The following is a 20837-nucleotide window of genomic DNA, read 5'->3' on the forward strand; positions in this document are numbered from 1 at the left end:
GCTCTCACCATCAAAACAAGTTACCTGCAGGAGGTAAAGCAACTTAAATGAGGCTGGAAGTTTGCTGTTTGGAGGTTTCAGGTCAGCTTGTTATTTGAGGTAGAGGTGACCACTCTTTCTGGTAGTTTGACATCCCATGTGATGGGTTTCTATAATGCCAAAGAAATTACAGGCATGTCCCAGTGTTTCACGTCTAAAAACAAAAGTTTTTCACAGTCGTAAACTTAATTTTTCCATTGCTACTTACCACAGTGTAAACACAGTCTAAATATATGCATAGTTATTTTCATTGCTCATTGTTGCCTCAAATGGGGTGAACACCACCACTGTGTAACATTCAGGCAATAATTAAGCATCATAATTTTATATGAGTATTCACAAAGTTACTGTATGGTAATAATGGCAGTGAAATGCAGATGCATATTGATATAGATTTGGTTTCGAAATCAGAAGAGGTCAAAGTAAGCCACAAGAGCAGATGCTTGATATGCCAAATTATAGAAAACTGAGAAAGGTTTAATCAAGAGTGACTGTAATTTACATGATCCTCAGGCTTCTGGAGGCTCATAAACGGCTACAAAAGGTTAACCAAGGGCTAGAAGACAAGCTCCTCCGTTTAGTGGACCGCACAGAGAGTGAGAAGTCAAGCTTGGCTGCTGATACAGCCAGCCTTACCACTGCCCTAACCACTGCTGCCCAGGCTATCAACAGGCTCAAGCAGGAGAATGTGAGTTGGGTGGGAGGTTAACTTTTACTTGTAATGACATATAGATTATGGGAATAAAGAAGAATCACTGCTTATCTGTTCTAATCAAACTTACCTTGCTGTGTATGACTACCAACTATTCAAAAACTTAAAAAAAGCCTTGTTTCAAAATTCCAGGACCGTTACAAAAATGATCTTAACCTGGCCATCCAGCTTCTTCAGTGTAATCCATCCAGATATGCAGCTCATAAACTAGACTCGGTAAGTGTTGTTCATGTGGTGCATGCTTCTCATGTAGTAATGCATAAATGCAGGTTGGTTTACCTGCAAGTTAAATGCTTCGACTTTGGTAAAGACAACAGGAGCATAGCCATGAATCAAATGCTGAGCTTCGATTATGTTATATTTCCCAGCCAGTGTGACCTTTCATAAAACCATGAAATTATAATGCTACAAGGTGTTGAGGTGATGAATTCTCTTCCATATATCTCCTTGCTCTTAGGGTGAGAGGATAGTCATTAGATTTATATAGCCATCTAGGTTTCATTTACATGGCTATTTTGTCCTTTTCACACAAAAGTGACCTGGAAATTAGTACACTATCTCAGCAACAAGTTAAACTACTACGAGTTTTTCAAAATTGGATTTGCTTACCATATGCATCGAGTTATAGTTAACAGTGATATTAGAAACTCTTGTTTTGTTGAATTTTAACAGATTTCAATGCAGCCTCCTTTTATATTAATTTACCAACACCATAAGACTCATTCAGCTGACATACCAATGCATTTTCTGTATTTCAGCTTCCATTGGATGTACAGAAGAAAGCCAAATCTCGTCTAGCACGAGAACCACGGGACAACCCAAAACCAGAGATGAAGGTCATTAAAGTCCCAATCCCGACTTTTCCACCAACTGCAATGGTTTACTCAGTTAATAAGTATGCAGGTGTGTTCAGTTAATTTCTAGGATCGTACAGAATTGAGATGATGCTAAGATAGTTTAAGAGTACATAGACAAAGCTGCTGTGGAGTGCAGCTCTTTACATAGTAGGTCATGGTAAGAGAAGTACACCATGGGAGACTGGCAGTATGGGGATGAACTTGAAGTAGTGTAGGATTAGAGAAATTGCTAGGCACAGGAAGAGAGTTAGGAAGAACATTACATAAGTGGTTTCAGGAGGAGACTAGATGTGACACAGAGGGACAATTTTGGAAAGTATTTTCTTAGAGATGTAAGGGTAGTGGAAAGTATATGCATCATGTAGACCCATGTCAGGTAGAGGGATAGTGAGAAAGTGCACATCCAAGAAAGCTGAAAAACTGAACAAACATGCAGTTTTGAGCTGCGCTTGTTGTTAGAAAATAATTTTCTTTTCTTTCCAGAGCAAAATGAAAAGGAAGAACCAGTTGATGCAGTTTCTGCAGCCATTATGGCTGCAGTTTTGGAGGAAAGACAGCGTGAAAGAGCTAGGCGCCATTGTTCTACTTGTGCCTGTGGTTCCCCCAAATCCGAGACCCGTGAGAACACTGTTGTTGATATCCTTCAGGCTGATGAAAATGAAGAATTGAATGGTAATCACTTATTTGATCAGGATGATGGATTGAATAGGAATAGTAATTCAAGGTTCAAGGTTAATGTGGTGGATGTTGGAACGCAGGTGCTACCTTCATATATTGGGGAGACAGGGAAGGTGCAGTCAACCTGTATATATTGTCATTCGTCCAAAAATACATCCTCAGAAAAACTGTCTTCTCTTGAACATGTATCTAGTAAAGCAATGAACCTATCACAGCACACAAGATCTAAAAGTCAGCCAGTTAATCAGTTAACAGCCCAAGCAGATGAAGATCCTCCTGTCAGACATATTGATCCATCATCCCCCGATATTTTGCTAAAAAGTCCCACAGCCAGGACCTTCACATTTGCCTCCCACTCTGGAGGTGCTTGGGACTGGGCAGCTGAAGGGCATGACTCAGGGACTCCTTCCACTCCGTCATCCTTGATTAGTGCTTCCCTAAGCTATGAAAGTGAGACGAGTAATGCAACATCACCACAGGATTCACCTGGTAGATTGCCTTTGATTCCAACTAGATCTATGGTAATTAAATCATCGACCCAAAATAGTACAGATGCACCTGCTAGAGTTCTTGATAGTGTAGAAGGAAATGTACATACCTCACAATCATCCAGACTGATGGGGGAGACCACCGTTTCAGCATCAGTAATATCACCGTATCATAATGTAAGCCACAGTATAACATCAAATCTGTCTAGGCAGTCTTCCTCAACATATTCCTCTAGTCATGTTCCAGTAGTAATGTCTAGTACTTTTCCTCATCAGAGCCATGTACCACGACAGCATATTAGTTATCCATCTGTTTCCACAAACGTGAGTAGAACAATTGATAGAACAAATTCCAACTTTACACCATCCTCACCAGCTGTTTACAAAATTCCATTCAACGCACGATCTCCATATCAAGATGTGTTTACTCCTCCTATTCACCGGTCTCCCCCAAATCCTAGCAAGGAAAGAGAGTCCAGAGGGAGGAAAGGTTCAACTACAGATGTTATAGCTTCCAGCACTACCACAGCTTCCAATACAGAAACTACTTTGTGAGCAGAAGGATGAGTAAACCAAAAAAATCCAACTAAGTTTTAATTTCAGTTCATTTTTTCTAGAATAACTGATAACAACAAATACTAAACGTCCTAGGATGAAAAAGATGATGATGATGATAGGAAATACCTGTAGTCATAATTATGACATTTCAATAATTGTATAATTTTATTGGGTACTATAAGTAGGTAGTAGACTGGTTGCCTTCAGTCACCCAGGGATGCACAGACACAGAAATACAGTAATGGAAAAGTATAAAGTTTTCACAGTAGTCACCTAGATTATGATGTCGCAAATTTTCTTATTTTCAGATAAGTTCTCTTTCTGTATCATAACCATTTTTCACTCCATCAGTTGTATTAAACACAATTCAACTTATCTGCTTATGTCACCTCAGCTAAAACAGTCACCTCAGTGTATTCATACAGTAGGTAGTGCTTCACCATCGTGTATGCTTGACATTCATGCAGAATTGTGCAAATTGTTTCAAGTATTGTCGCTTGCTTCTGCAGGGTAACCATAAAAATAAAACCGAGTCAGTTAAAATGGTCTTTTGGATGTAGGGTGTAGAAGTATGAGGCCATAAGATCACCACGAACATCAGAGCAAAAAAATCTATATATTATTTGATCTAGTGCAATAATGATATTCCTCTTACAGGATATAATTATATGGTGCTTCATGACTTTCCTCAGATTAAGAGGATTTGGCCCTGAATAGTTCTTAAAGTATAGATGTAAGCAAATGAGGCTTAGTTCACCTGTTCCTGACACTACACTGATAAGGTAGGAAATGTAAATGATTACAAATATACATAAATGTATGTGAAGCGAGATCATCATGGGAAGTGGTTTGGTGAAAAGAGAAGTGGTGAAAGCCTTACGTAAGATGAAATGCAGCAGTGCAGCTGGAATGGATGGGATTGTAGCTGAATTTCTTAAGAAAGGGGTTGATTGTGCTGCTGATGGGTAAGTTAGGATTTTCACAGTGTGTATTGCTCAAGGTGAGATGCATGAGGATTGATGGAATGCTTGTATAGTACCAGTGTATAAAGGTGAAGGGGACAAAAGTGAATGTTCTATTTATAGAGGAAGAGGTTTGTTGGAATATACCAGTGAAGTTGTGTGGGAGATAAGTGATTTTGAGGGTGATGGCATGCACAGAGCATTAGACTGGAGAAGAACAATGTGGTTAGAGGATTTCTAACAACCCTATCATACGCTTCCTCCAGATCCATAAATGACTGAAATAAATCCTGTTTTTCTAAATATTTTTCATACACATACTTCAAAGCAAAGGATGTATTCATTAGATGTTAGCTTTGAAGTATGTCTGAAAAATATCTGGAGAAACAGAGGATTAATATCGGTCTTTGATGGATTTGGAGATAGCTCTGTGGAGGGTATTACAAATATATGGTTTGGGAGGAAAGCTACTAGAAGCATTGAATTTTACAAAGAGAGGAAGATGAATGTGTGAGTAGGAAAAGAGGAGTGTGAGTGGTCGTACGTGAAGGTGGGTTTGCAGAGCTTGCGGCAGGTGTGTGACGTCTCTGTGGCTGTTTAATCTGTTTATGAACTGGGTGATGAGGGAGGTGATCTCCCAACTGACTGTAGTTCGTAGGGGTAGATGAGTCAATTGTTTGCTGATGTCACAGCACTGATGGCAAATATGAGCAAAAAACTGCAGAAGGTAGTTTTTGAGTTTGGAAGGGTGTTGGAAAGGGGAAAGTTGAGAATAATTTATGAATAAAAGCAAGATTATATTAAGTTCATTAGTGGAAAGAGGCAGATATGGTCGATTGAGGAAAATACTGATATATTTTAGACACCTAGGAGTGGAGGTGGTAGCAAATGGAACCATAAATGTGAATCTGAATGGAGGAAGTCGAAAGTTTTACATACCTAGAAGTGGATATAACAGCAAATGGAACCATTGGCACTAAAGTGAGCTAAAGGTATTGAGCACACTGAGAAATATATGGAAAGGTCACTGTCTGTGAGGGCAAAAATATGTTTGATGGTATTGTGGTCCCGTTTGGTCTTGTGTGTGAAGCATGGGTTTAAATGAAGAATGTATGCCTCTAGAGGGTGGACGTACTGAAAATGAAATGTTTGAAGACAATATGTGGTGTGAGGTGGGACTGATCAAACAAGAACTGACAGGGTAAGAGAGAGAGGTTTGGTAGTAAGGGTGGTATGTCTGAGAGATTTGAAGAGGGTGTGCTGAAATGGTTTAGACATATGGATAGGATGAATACGAAGAGGCTGACTATGAGGGTACATATGTTATAAGTGAAGGGGACAAGAGAAAGGGTGAAACCAAAGAGGAGGCTGAAGAATGGAGTGAAAGATGCCTTCGTTGCATACTGAAGGGTGTGAAGTGTGCAAGGGATAGAGCAAATTGGAGAAGTGTGGTACACAATCAACTTTTTGAGATGCTCTGTGCTTCTTCGCCCTTTCCCCTCCCCATCAGATTTTATCTTAGTTGCTCATAGGGCTCTGCTTGCAGTAGGAAAGTGATTTTTTTTCATCCTTCAGAGCCTATATAAGTAGCTGACTGATTGTTTAGTCAAGTAGATGACGAAGATTTAGGAAATAAAGAAGTTTGGGACAGACTGATTGTTTAGTCAAGTAGATGACGAAGATTTAGGAAATAAAGAAGTCTGGGATAATTCAGTATTAAACCCATTGTGGGTGTACATTAGGTTCTATCTTGGTGTCATCACTTGCAGGTTGAACAAGACAATAGTAAATGTTAAGATGTTAGATACAGAGTAAGAGTTTTTTTTTATCTACATTAGGAACACCTTTTCCCACCATCTCAATAGGAGAGTAACTGCAGGATGTTCCCCAAACATTTCACAGGATAATCCTATATTTAGGTGTTCAATACCCAATAGTATTTTCTAAAATGTTTTCCTGTGAATTCTGCATGATGGTTAGCTATCACGTAAGCGAAGCACCTTCATTTAGAAAATGGTATGTGTCAAAAGAGTTTGGGTTTTCTGCAAGTATGCTCAAGTAGGCATTCAAGTAAATGTGAAAATACAGACAAGTGAGAGAAACAATAAAAACAAAAACAAAAAAAATGGGATATAGGAAAAGAACATTGGAGGAAAAGTATCAAGTATGCAGGAGCCAGTCTGTAGTTCAGGGAGAAAAGGCAGTCATAATATCATGTGGATATGCCTCCATGGATTACCTTAGCCAGCCAGCATACTACCTCTATACTTTGTTTGCACTGTAATACTTTGTATTTGCAGTGATTCAGAACCCCAGGTAAGATGACGAATGACTCCCATCTTGGTCTTGATTAGGAGAAATGCAGTCGGGTATAATTTGTTAAATCTAATTGATTTCAGATGTACCTACTGACAATAGCAACATGCAAATGTATGTATGTGGCGCAGCATGTGGTGCTAATATATTTATAAGGTCTCGCATCAGTACACACAGCTTTGCTCACTGAATGGTTGTTAGAAAGTAGTTCATTTTGTCAGCCAATGTACAGCTTTTTGTGACAATGCTTGCTTTTGGTGGCCTTCAAAACTTTTTATTAAGGTGCATATCTTTATATCAAGGAAAGAAAGGGTGAATGCAAGTTTGAGGTCTCTCTTAGCTAATTTTGTCACTGAAGCGGAGCTTTTGTGTTTATAATAACTAGGATTAGTTTCTCAGTTTGGATGTTACATGTACATGTTCTCATCCACTGGGAAAGTCCTTAGATTCAAAATAAAGTTAGAATTTTGTATTAGAATTCCTTCCAGCTTGGTGTACCTTTGAGATAGAGGAAAAGATTGGAAGAAGTTAAGGTCTCATTTGGTGTGAAAAAGCAAGATGGAAAAAACACCGAGATTTTGTTAAAGAATCGAGACAATGTAGCATGAAGGAAAGTTGTATAGATATAAGTACTGGATTGTGGGAGGCTGGACCACATGACATGAAACACATCTTAGTAGATCGTAGGTTGGTTTACTCCCCACAATACAGCCTCAGATATTACTGTATGATTACTACTGTACCTCTTAACATAAGCAGTTAATGTCCATTTATGTTAGTATAGATTCATTTTAGCCACATTTTATTTTATATTCTAACCACAGAAAGAAGCTTCTATGAGACCCATAAAATTAAAAAATTTAGGAAATATGAAGCCATTTCAGTGGAGATGGTGGAATATGCAGAGACTCCAGATGGATGAGAAGTCATTTAATTTATTGCCTGCCTATTTTGATGAACAGGTCATCTTAAGAAGTGATATATTCAACAACTGCATATACTGTACAGTATCAAGGAATATTTCTTTTCAGAAAAGTAATTTGGATTTTGTTAAATGATACTGCATATTGCCTTCAGCTGACCCTTTGAATATTAATTTACTATTTGGAAATATATCCAATTTGGTTGGGAAAGAATGAACAAGTTGGGGGATTGATGACCAAACTGTTTGAAACCTAATGAGTGTTTCATGATCCAGACTCAAGAGAGGCATGTGAAAATTTTACGAATTAATGAGACTCGTCAAAGTTTTCAGTACAGTTTTCATAAAGTAGTTTATGTATGTTGCACATGAATGCAGTATTGAAAGGAAGTGTATTTAGATACACAGAATCTGTCTGTCTCTCCCTCTGTCTATATTCTCAACATCTATGTCCTGTAATGAGAGATGATGCTATAGTTTATTGATTGATTTTGTAGATATAGATTAATTTTGACGGAAAATAATGTTGAAGTACGAAACATTGCTGATCTAATAGCCATTATTTCACTTTTATGTTTTGCTTTATCTGTATACCTTTTGATATTGATATCTCATGATCTGTTTATCAAACTTGCCTGTTATTTCTATTGCAGACAACCAAAGATTATGTTTATTTAAGTACGTCACATTCATTTTTTGATAAAAGAAGGAAATTCAGGCAATGTTTAAATCCAGGATGTACACTAAAGAGGATTTAGGATTTTAAGTTTACATAAAAGATTCGATGCTTGAGGTATGTAGTCTAGAATATTTTGATTTTGAGGCATACATTTTAGAAGATACTAGATGTTAAGTGCATGGTATTCAAGATATAATTTTAGAAGCATAGTTGAAAATAGAAATATATAGTGAATGAGGCTGAGAGTGTTTCCATATGCAGGTAATATGAAGTGGTTCAGCTCGAGGTACAAGCATTAAAGAAACGTTTCTGAGAGGTGTGATAAAAGAAGAAATGTATATGTATCAGGAATCACCATAGCCCCCATCCAAGGGGAGACTGTAAATTTTGACTGATAAACAAATAAATAGAATTAGAAGTAATGTAGCCAGTAAAGATGGAATGAAAGGAATGAAATACCATGATGTTCATGAAACTGCAGAAGAAAATGTTTTAGGGAAACTTAGATGGTTTAAGTAGTTACTTAAGAAGCCCACACTGATTTATGCTGTTTGGGCACAAACAATGGTAGAAAGATGGTTAAGTGTCCACCTACGAAGAAAATTGTAAAGTGAAGCAAGTTACCGAGAATGGAATGAATGAAAAACCACAGAATATAAGTTTGAAAGAAGCATTTTGCAAAAGTTAAAAAAGAGCATTGCTGTGCTTTGGCCATTTACCGAACAAGTGTAGAAATACATGAACTTAAAAAGTGAAGGGATTCACAGTGGCAGTAATCAAGAAGGATCTAAGTACAGGACAGTGAAAAATCGTCACTTTGAATGATGCCTTGGACTACTTGGGCTACCAGTATGTGGATTTCGAACTCTGTGATAGTAAAGATATTTATGCCTGGACATCCTTTTCTTGGAAAATTACTACCAGAAGCTTCACTTTAAGGCACCGAGTAGCAAGTTACACATGCTAGATTTCATTTATTCATGTCTCCCCTGAGGTATACCTGGAATTTGGGATAAGCTGTAAAACGTCCCTGATATAAAAGAAATGTATTAGACTGATTTGAGAGTTTAGCTATTGCACAGACCATTTGAACTGATACATGAATTTATGCAGCTCTATTCCTGAACAGTCAGAGCCAAACTGTACAAGTACAGTATGTGAACTATTTCAACTTGGTGCTAGACTATGTATATATAATTTTCCAAGCCATTTGACAGAAAATGTCATTAAAACTGGGTCCATTATTCCCTTTGGTATATGTATTATAGTTTACAAGTTCAGGGGTGCATTAATTAGCAGAAGGGTGTATGGTATGGCCTTCCTTTGTATTGGAAAATATTTAGCTTGTTATAACTTCAGTTACTTATTTTTTCTTTTTCATACATTTTGTTGGCTTTATGTGTTTTTGACATGAATTTCCCTCTAGTCATCCATGCTTCCAGCTAGTTGTATTAAGCCCTTCTTGTTAGTTCACTTAGTAGCTTTTCTGTATTTTATAACTACTGTTTTCTGTAACTGTTTTTTTCATAGCTTGTGGATGAACAGGAATGAAACTTTTTTTTATGATCCACGATGAAATCAGAATACAAAATACAGTATGTTTATTAGTCAAGAATAAAAGTTGTTTAATTACATTTTTTCATTATATTTCATTCAAAGTAGTAGCTTCCATAGCACACCTTTGATATGTTTATCTCTTTCATATTTATTTGCTGTTTTCCACATTAGTGAAGTAGCATCAGGAGCAGATGGCTCAGCATAAGAGGAAAAAATGCTCGCTTACTCCCTTCTCTGTTCCTCCTTTGGAAAATGATAATACAGGAGGGAAGACTCAGGATCCCCCCCCTGCCCTTCTTATTGCCTTTTACAACGCATAGGAGTTATGTGGGTTGTATTCTTTGCCTTTATCCGTACGGGAAAATATAATGAAAAAAATTTTGTATACCTTTTCATACTACAGCAAGGATGCTTACGCAGAACCTCCATCACATAACACAGTCTTTTATGTTTTCTTTGAACCTCTTCACAAGGATTTTTTATAACACCAATACTCTCACTTTTTTCTTGCTATATTTTTTACTTGCTCAGCTGTAGTTGCTGTTTATACTGCAAAGATACATATTTAATGAATCTCTGCCCACGCTGTTACTTTGTATAAATGCCATATAGTCTTCATGTTTTTATTATTCACTTTTTCCACCCCGTTAACTCCACATCTTCATATATATATATATATATATATATATATATATATATATTGGTCTGAATTGTCTCCACTGTGCTGACCATCCTTTTGTTACAGATAATTTACTTGGCATACTCTGGATCATTAAAGTCAGAAATAAAAGAATGAGATGCCTTGGTCACACATTACAATGCTCGGATATCAGAGGACAAGTGTCACAATATCTTTTTCATGCGAGTGCAGTTCCATGGTGGAATGCTTTTGGCTGTGCGACATCATAACACCAACAAGCATACTTATCAACATAATGAGGTCCAGATGCAATAAGAGGGACTAGCGAAATGGGCTAAAAGAAATTTTAAACTGTGCCATGATTATTTTCATTTGTGGACAATAAAGTTCAAATGTAACTTTCATACATTTTGATAAGACAAGATTATGCTGTATGCAGCATTTGCTGAGCATGCAGGAATCATAGTATGAATTCTCTGCTAAATCTAAGTAACTTTGGGTCAAATACTACAGAAAAATGAACCAATACTGAAAATCTTAATTTTTTTTTTTAACCTTTGAGAATATTCTCACTGATTCCAATTATGTCAATCCACACATTCCTTTGTTTCCTATGTTCTCTTGATATCCCCTCGATATTCCCAAAGTCCCCTACTTTCTGCCTACTCTTCATTGAACCCTTTACAATTATTCTGGTTTAGACTGTTCCATACTTTATCATGTACTATCTTTCAGTCACTTGTGACCTTTGAAATGGTAATCCCATATCTAACTGCACTATTCTTTTAGGGTGGCTGCAGAAATTGGTATTTATTTACTCATTTACAGTCACCATGTTTGTTAAGGTGGCTGTATGCTGTTGGGAGTCTGAACTTAAAATTAACTTTCCTACATCCTTTCGGGGTGGTAGCTACATAGTAATACATTTTATTGCAGAATAATGAGTGTGCATATCAACATTTGTCAAATTTACATTTTCTTCAGAGGTAGTGTGCGCACAGTATGTCGTACTCATTCCTAATTAGTTTGTCTGTTTCTTCTGTTATCTCTGCTATTTATTGCACTGCTTTCTCCTCGAATGTCTTTCATGTCATCGATGTTAGCTCAGTTATGTAATTCACTACATTCTCTTGGAATATGTTTCATAATTTCATTGTTAACTGTTGTTTATACCACTATTTTCTCCCTGTTGATTTCCTTGTTTTTAGTTGTATCTTCACCAATATATCTTCTACCTTCCACCACAGTCAGTTTGTCTGGTCTAACACTTCACAGTCTGTTTTATTTAGTGTAGTTTTTGTTGGTTTTCATATAGTTATGTGTGTGTGTATACTTCACAGAGGAAGAATAAAACTGATTTTGTATAATATTTGTCAAACTTGAGGCAACCGAGCATTCCTACACCGCACCTAATGCATCAACCACTTCCAGAATTTGCATTTGTTGATAAAACAATTTTCTTATCTTTTGAATCAATTCAGATATATATGCCACTTGCTCCCGAATTTACATTTGTTGACGCAAGTTTTTTATCTTTTGAATCAATGATTCATATATTTCCCCCTCTCTCTTTTATCAAGTGATGTTTCATGTTGAACTCTTGCATCCTGCATTTGGTGTCATTCAAATCATCCATTTCAGGATTATAACATCTTTTTAATCAGGCTATGTCATTGTGTTTTGGTGCATTTACTGATGAGGTTACATTTTACTGATAAAAGATGGCACCATATAATATGAAGATAGATTAGTACAAATTTTGTTAAATCAAAAAAATGCAGATATTATTCCTGGGAAATTGGTAAAACTCCAATTGATTAGATTTTCACATACTCATGCATTACAGGATGTAACAGCATTCTTTTAATATAAATAGATAACTTCAACTTAATGTTTCTGAAGGACCATACATGTAATAAGGGTATATAGATTTCTCCTAAATACCGGAAAGTGTTCAAGGTTAACTTGAAGCAGGCATCCTTAATGACCCTTACAGTTGAGAGGTCAAAAGTCCAAATAGCGAGCCAACTTACTCTTTCTTGACTGAGAGAGAATTTCACTTTATTTATTTATTTTGCTTTGTCGCTGTCTCCCGCGTTTGCAAGGTAGCGCAAGGAAACAGACGAAAGAAATGGCCCAACCCACCCCCATACACATGTATATACACACACGTGCACAAACGCAAATATACATACCTATACATCTCAATGTACACATATATATCACACACAGACACATACATATATACCCATGCACACAATTCACACTGTCTGCCTTTATTCATTCCCATCGCCATTTCGCCACACATGGAATACCATCCCCCTCCCCCCTCATGTGAGCGGGGTAGCGCTAGGAAAAGACAACAAAGGCCTCATTCGTTCACACTCAGTCTCTAGCTGTCATGCAATAATGCCCGAAACCACAGCTCCCTTTCCACATCCAGGCCCCACACAGCTTTCCATGGTTTACCCCAGACGCTTCACATGCCCTGATTCAATCCACTGACAGTACGTCAACCCTGGTATACCACATCGATCCAATTCACTCTATTCCTTGCCCGCCTTTCACCCTCCTGCATGTTTATATTAAACTTCAAATATGAATTGTTTTTCTATACATTTATGTAGCTAAGCAGTCTACATTTGTTGATGGCCAATACATAAACATTTAGTACACAGTGGGTCTTTTACTCTTGCTGTTTTATACTACCTTGAAGCTTGTTTGTTAGTCTTGTTCTGTCTTGAGGTAATTATGAATATAATATGGTGCTCTCTGCTAATCGATCTTCATATTATAAGCTACCATCTTTTATCCAAAAGAATATTCCCTGAGCGTTCCTGTCTTTCCATAGTTCCCTACACTCTTCCATGATTACACTGGTTGTGAGGACATATTTGTCATTCTTTGCAAATTACTTTCACACTCCCTCTCTCTTATCTTTAATTTTAGTTACATATCTAAATTAATTGAAAAACTGCTTTATCATAGTTTTGTTTATTTTCTGAATCTCACTTACTCTAAATCCTTTTTATCATAATTTGTTGTTTACTTTATTGTAACAGTTGTCTTCTTAAGCATCTCAATTTTTCTTTTGGTAAAGTATTTGCACTTGTAGCAATGTCTTTATTTGACTGTTTGATCAGCGATGAATTGTGGCTAGGTGAATAGCAGTGGTAAAGTATTCACATCCCTCTTCATATGGTAAGACCACTTCCCTCTTTATACCCCATTCTCAGTTTGTACCGTAATTAATATGTGCTTTATGTACTCATCTGACAAAATGCTAATTTCTCATTACAAACTATTCTAGCTTCATGATAATCCAACAGTGGTATGCCAGCTCATTCTTGACTACCCTCTTTCCTCCATCTGGCTACTTGTAATTTTCAGCATAATCTTGTGAAAAAAGTTTGGGAGTTTTGAGAAATAAATTTGATATAATTGCAAGGTATGAAAGCATTACTTGTAATAACTGCTAAGTGGGAAAGTATCATTTGGAATTTATTGATTTCATATTTTGTGGATGATTTTTTTTCTCTCACTCACAAGTTAGTGAATTAAGTTTAAAACATTCCTTTGCAGTGTCCTTGACAATACTCATTTTAGTATTATTCCCTTAACTATATTGCTCTGCTTATGAATGCTTCCTATTGCTGATAGTAATGTGCATGTCTGGCTGTTATTAATAGTTCAAAAAGGAAAAGATGAAAGATACGGAATACATTTTTATCAACTACATCTTTTCCAACTTCAGTTTCATTTTCACCATCACTTCCTTTTTCCATTAAACATGGATCTGTCACTATTGTCCTCTCTTTCTGCCCAAGACAGTAGTAACAGATGCATTTTATGATTTAAAACATGCCTTATAAACATTTCCTAATTACTCTAATTACACCGTTTCTCTCATTGTTAGGTCTAATAGAGACTGATGATCTACACGAAGAGTAGGTGCTCAGCACTTGTGGCTCCTGCCCTCCTCTGGGATACAAATAATCAGTGGGCCATTTGTTGGAGTCATCCTTATTAGATGAACATGCACCAAACTGTGATGTTGCTTGACGCAACTCGCAGCAAAAGGCTCTTAAGAATTTCCAGTAGTTTCTATTTTCAGAAAATGCATATTCAGGAATACTGATCATATTCTGTATTTATATTAAATTCTGTCTACCTTTAGATATTGACAGAATCATTTGTGTTTAAATGAATATAACAGATGTATTCATCTTGTGTGCTGCCTTTTTTTTTTTCAGTCATCAACAAAAAAGTTCAGACTGTTGCATATGTGTAATGTATTATATCATGTGGGAGAGCTATTTGTATTCGCTGATAAACAACATATGTATAAGGATAATCCTATGAAACCTTAGTGCATAGGGCAGTGTGAATAAGTTTTCTGCTAGTTATCTTTGCCTTTCTGCTCAAGTTGCAGGACATTTTTTTTCTTCTTCTAAGTTTCTGATGCAACAGAAGCAAGTAACATTACTGTGACAAAAGGTTAACAGAGGGACACAAATCTGAGTAAAGCAGAAGGAAAGACAAACATTACATTAGTCATAGTAAAAACTTATTTGAATGAATACCTGAATGTTAATTTCGTGTGAAAAGTTTTTGAGAACAAAGCAACTGCTGCAGATATTTTATAATATTATAGATCAACACGGGTAATGCGTTCAGCTACTGATACTAATTTTAGATTGTAAATTCTTGGCTTAAGGTGTATATGTCACTGCTTTTTTATCTGTGCCTGCATTGGTAATTTTAGTGAGCACAAAAGCAGATGACATAGTCCACGCCAGTGTTTATTGGCTGGCAATGCATAGCTGGTGTTTAATGTACTACCAAAAAATTCATTTTCCTCCAAATATTTTGGTAAAATACTTTCCATACACATATCTGTGACGTAGAATCTAATATTTGTATATCTTGTCTTTATTGCTGAAATATAAATGTCTTTAATTTGAGAAATATAATTTTTTGTTGTCCCTTTGTCATTTTGATAAAAATTAAACGGAAAGCTGTTGAGTGATTTCAGCTTGGCTGTCCTACCTTTCTAGAGATGCCAGCTCTGAGGTATGAGACAGATACATGTTAGTTCAGTAATCAATCAATGTTAGATAAAAAGCAAATTCAGTTTAGCTGTAGCTTTTTGAATTTTCTAATGTATTGTTACATCCATTTTAACTGTCCATATTTTTCTACACAGCTGATATTATGTGATGAGTTTTTTCATGTCTTTCATGCCAAGACCAACAAATATACTTATTTAAGATATACTTGTTTTGTCGATCTTTACTTCATAACATTTTATACATTTGAAATACCTAACTTTATTTTTGTAGATAAGTGTGGACTTGCACATTAATTAGAAAACTTAGAGTTCCTGAGGAATTACTTAGAGTTTTGCATTTGTTCACATACATCCCCTCTTGTGATAATCAAGAGTAAATTTTCAGAATTATAGGCTGCAGTATTATAAAGTCACATCTACATCATACCATTTGCTTGAAAGTAATACATATGTGCATACTTACATTCATATTATTATTATTATCATAATTATTATTATAAGGCAACTGCAAAACCACTTTTCTTGGCTTCTGCAGCTTCAAGGCTGCATTTCAATCAAAAGCACGAAAAAGATGGACTCCTCTGGAGTAAAAATGTTCGTGACAAGAATCTTCTCTGTTTTGTCAAATGATGGTGGTATGGCCACAGTGAAGGGGATTTTTCACTCACAGTGTAACTTCATACTGATGGAGCCTGGTAACATTCATGCCTCACTATCACGGGAAGTGGCAAACAAATAGGGAAAAGAAAGAATGTCTTGAAATTCTCTTATAGACACATTTAGTTACTTCCCTTCTAGCCTTTCTCTGTGACTCAGCCCTCATAATTCTGACACCATCTTTGTTTCCTTCCTCTGGACTTTCTCCATTAGCTCCATTAGGTTGTTGTTTGAGACTAGACCTCCCTACAACTCAAAGGGTGCTAGTCCTATGCTCAAAGGCAGCCCACTGGTGGAGGAACCTAAGCTCTAGGCCTAGGGGGTTAGGCTTGTTATCCCTCCAGCCCCTATGAGAGCCAGGCTCCCTCTGGTTCTTTAGGTGCAGTGACCAAACTTGAAAAATGTAGTCCAGTTTTGGCCTTATTCGGGATGTGAACTGCTTGCTAAATATTTCCTTATCCATGCACTTCAAAACTATTTTGACATTTACCTGATACATAGTGGATTTTAGCAAATGAGGCTATTCTTTTCCTATTCTTGTTGCTAGCTTGCTAAATTAGAGACAACATACAAGCATGAAAAAAGTATTCAGTTCAGGTGGTGCCAGACTCTGCTTGTTTGTGGTTACACTCGAGAAAAAAGTCACTTCAGCAAGGCTCTATTATCATCCATTTGAAAAGAAAAAAAAATTTACTCATCGAGGAGTTTCTCACCACAAAAGCAGTATAACATTTCCCTACTTCTGATTGTAGTGCAGTCTTGAAGTTTCAGGGACTCCATAAAAGGAGTCCTGAGGTTATATATAATACCGTAATAATAATAATAATAATAATAATAATAATAATAATAATAATAATAATATGTGATTATCCCTTTCTTTGTGTAGATGTTTGTGTGCATCTGTGAATGTCTGTGTGTTTTTGTATCTCTTAGTATGTGTATGTATGCATTAATGAAAGACTTTTTATATATATTACATCAAGCAACCTCATACTCATATCATGTTACTAAGACAAAACCAGCCATATAAATCTTTTCAACTTACAGGAATTAATTTTACAAACAACAGTTGTATGTGATTACTGTTACCCTCCTACAGATAATGATACATTTTTTGGAACTTTATCTGTGTCTCATTACCATATTGCATGGTTAGTGGTTCGTATTCAAAAATACCTTACTTTATGCAAGTTTACCTAGCAATTAGATGTGAATATGTTTCAAAAGTACACAGGAGAACAGTGTTACCAGTATGCCAAATATCTAAATTGTTACAAAGACAACTTACAGAACAATTGGTCTCATTAACTGAGTACTGTACTTAATTTCTGAATTTGTTTATGATGTAAAAATCTTTACTCATTAAAAGTATAATGAGGCTTATAACAGTATGTGGGTTGTAGAGGTAACTGGAAGATGCAGTTAGCAAAAAATATATTGTCTGATGAAGCTATGTTGGTGTTTAGAATGATACCTTTCACTAATTTTTAATATATCTTATGATCTGAACAACTTTATGAAATTCAGGACTGTAAAATTTATTAATATGCTGCACTACGAAACATTAGTCATATGCGATCATTAAGATTATGGATTTATAATTCTTCAAGTAAGTTATTTTTCATATATAATGAAATCTAGCAAAAAGTGAGAAGCTATATGCAGCTTTTATGGGTCTGGGCTTCATAGGATATGTTATGGATAAGTGGTGTCGGGGAACAATTCTTGGATGGTGTAAAAGCCAAATGCATGTATAAGAGTAGATGGAGCAATGAGCAAAAGTTTCAGTGTGCATGTGGGTGTAAAGCAGGCCTGTGTGATGTTACCATGGCTTTTTAACATATGTATGTATGGAATGATAAGTTAGTTGAAAGCCAAACAAGGAAAAGGGGTGTAGAGATTGGTGACGTATGGTCACTAGTGACAAGTGTGTTTGCAGATGAAACTGTGTTGTTTGCTGATAGTGAAGAGGAGTTGCAGAAGGTTGTGTGTTTTATTAAGCTTGTAAGTGAGGGTAGGTGATGGTAAATGTGAGAAAAAGTACAGTAATGGAATTTGAAAGAAAACCAAAAGTACTGATTTTGTAAAGCCATATAGAGGAAGAGAAGAAAGTGTATTAAACTGTGTTGTAGATAAGGAGGGGAGAAAGACTGGAAGAGGTGACTCAATTTAAGTATCAAGGAGCTACCTTGGGCAAGTTAGGTGATAGAGGAGAGATAAGGGAGAGAAGGTACATGTAGAAGAGTCATTAGGTCCCTTAATGTAACAATGAAGGTGTAGAGGTGTACGTATGGAAGTAAAGAAAAGATTACGGGACAGCACAGTCCTCCCAACACCCGACATATGCAGCTAAAACATGGACATGGAATGAACAACAAAGGTTAAGAATCTAGGTATAGAAATATGCTATTGAGAGGAGTATTTGTGTAACTAGATGGAATGAAGAAAACTTTGGTATGGCAGGTAATGCAAAGGAAATTAATTGTGGAGTGGTAGAGTAGGTGAAACATAATACTTTGAGGTGGTTTGGGAATGTGCAAAGATTGCAGGATAGGAAGTTTACAAGGAAAGTATATGATAGTATGATTACAGAGGTTGGTGGAAGAGGAAGACCACCTGTGACGTGGGAAATACTGTGGAAGAGTACCACAGGGTAAGAAATAGTGAAAGAATGTGAGGAATGGTGTACGTCAGGGAGGCATTTAAAGAAAGGGATAAGTGGGGACTCTACCATGGACATGTCCTTAATGGAAGTTCCTGGAGGGAATGGGAGTCAGAGATATAAATAGATGGATAGACTGAATGAAATTTATGATCTCATCTAGCGAGACACAATACTTGGAAGTTATTCCTTCTCCCTGATCTCTAAAGACAGTGTTATTCTTTCTCCCCTATCTCCAAAGATAGTGTTATTCTTTCTCCCCTATCTTCAAAGATAGAATTTGTTGGAAGCATGTGTGAAAGATTATGGCTGGACTACCAAGTGGCAGATAGCTTGGCTTTTGTCATTTCCTGGAAATGAAATGTAAAGATGTGGTGAGTTCCAAGGAGGAAGAAGCATCCTGGACTTTTACTGGAATAACATCCAGCAGAAATTGTCAAATTAATTGTGCTCAGCTTGCTCTGTCCTTGACATGTGGCTGTACTGCCTTCAGTTTAGAGGGATAATGGTTATTTGAAGTTTGTGGAAGTTGCCTTACAAATCATTCCTACTGTCTTATCCCCTATATTACAGCAACCCCACTACCACCACCACCCATCCAAATACACAAATGTAAAACTACACTATCTAGACACATGAGAGTTAGAGATTTCTCACGAACACCAATTCAGTGTATGTGTGTGAGTGTGTGTAAAACTTTAGACTTAAGTTAGAAATACAAATTCTTTAGGGACGTATGGTTTTGTTGCATACGATGCAGATCAACAGTTCCACAGTTTCTGACTCTTTAATAAATGTGCTTAGATGTCATACTGGTGGATGGTAAGGATGTTAGCGAATAGCGATCTTGAGGAACTTAGATTTATCTCACGCGACTTCACCATAAGCTGAAAATTCATATTTGCTTCAAATAGGTAACTAAACATTGCAGTGGGTGCTGATAGGTTTATTCATTTAATTAATGAGCTATCCAATCATATGAAAGCAGGGGTATATTAAGGGGCCCAATTGTACAAGGATCCTGAAAATGAGAATATCCAATATTCATGAAATTATCCCCTTGCCCGATATCCTGACAGAAACTCTGAAAATATGATTCAACTTTCTATCAATTATTCCATGGCTTAATAGCCTGGGGAAGGAGAGGGGGTGGGTGTGGCAAAAATGAGAGGTTCCCACTGAACTTAAACTAACTCTCTTGTAGTTGACTAGGTGTAGAAAGGGTTGCGATGAAAAGATACGCCTTTCCCAAAATTATCCCAGGGCCTGAAAGCCTGAGAGATGGGGGCTGAAAAAGAGAGGAGAGGTCCCTCTTTTCCTTAAATTTTCCCTAGTTCTGATATTTGTGGCCCTTAGAAAGATGGACAAACACATTCTGGTCCCAAGTCCTTCAAACCCTGTCGGACAAACACATTCTGGTCCCAAGTCCTTCAAACCCTGTCAATCTAAAAGGAAAAACAAAGTCGTAAAGTCCATATATATATAAGAGTGAGTGCTCAAATTACAGAGGTATAAGTTTGTTGAGTATTCCTGGTAAATTATATGGGAGGGTATTGATTGAGAGGGTGAAGGCATGTACAGAGCATCAGATTGGGGAAGAGCAGTGTGGTTTCAGAAGTGGTAGAGGATGTGTGGATCAGGTGTTTGCTTTGAAGAATGTATGTGAGAAATACTTAGAAAAGCAAATGGATTTGTATGTAGCATTTATGGATCTGGAGAAGGCATATGATAGAGTTGATAGAGATGCTCTGTGGAAGGTACTAAGAATATATGGTGTGGGAGGCAAGTTGTTAGAAGCAGTGAAAAGTTTCTATCGAGGATGTAAGGCATGTGTACGTGTAGGAAGAGAGGAAAGTGACTGGTTCTCAGTGAATGTAGGTTTGCGGCAGGGGTGTGTGATGTCTCCATGGTTGTTTAATTTGTTTATGGATGGGGTTGTTAGGGAGGTGAATGCAAGAGTTTTGGAAAGAGGGGCAAGTATGCAGTCTGTTGTGGATGAGAGACCTTGGGAAGTGAGTCAGTTGTTGTTCGCTGATGAT

The 20837-nt window shown here is 36.8% G+C and overlaps 1 protein-coding gene across 5 annotated transcripts in view; it reads left to right on the forward strand.

Annotated features, from left to right (window-relative positions):
* LOC139748743 (brain-enriched guanylate kinase-associated protein-like) overlaps positions 1-17589 on the forward strand; it is a 28346-nt gene extending 10757 nt beyond the window's left edge. For 3 of the 5 annotated variants that reach the window (XM_071662151.1, XM_071662152.1, XM_071662153.1), the window contains exons 4-7: positions 553-727; positions 884-967; positions 1510-1654; positions 2092-4477. In XM_071662151.1, coding sequence (XP_071518252.1) covers positions 553-727; positions 884-967; positions 1510-1654; positions 2092-3329 — 1642 coding nt within the window. In that variant the 3' untranslated portion in view covers positions 3330-4477. Of the gene's footprint in view, positions 1-552; positions 728-883; positions 968-1509; positions 1655-2091; positions 4478-14324 lie in introns of those variants that run through there. The other 2 variants (XM_071662156.1, XM_071662155.1) reach the window with 1 other exon arrangement.
* Positions 17590-20837: the final 3248 nt, after the last annotated feature.

The sequence above is a fragment of the Panulirus ornatus genome, chromosome 5 (assembly GCF_036320965.1).
Source record: "Panulirus ornatus isolate Po-2019 chromosome 5, ASM3632096v1, whole genome shotgun sequence".
Classification (NCBI taxonomy): Eukaryota; Metazoa; Arthropoda; class Malacostraca; order Decapoda; family Palinuridae; genus Panulirus; species Panulirus ornatus.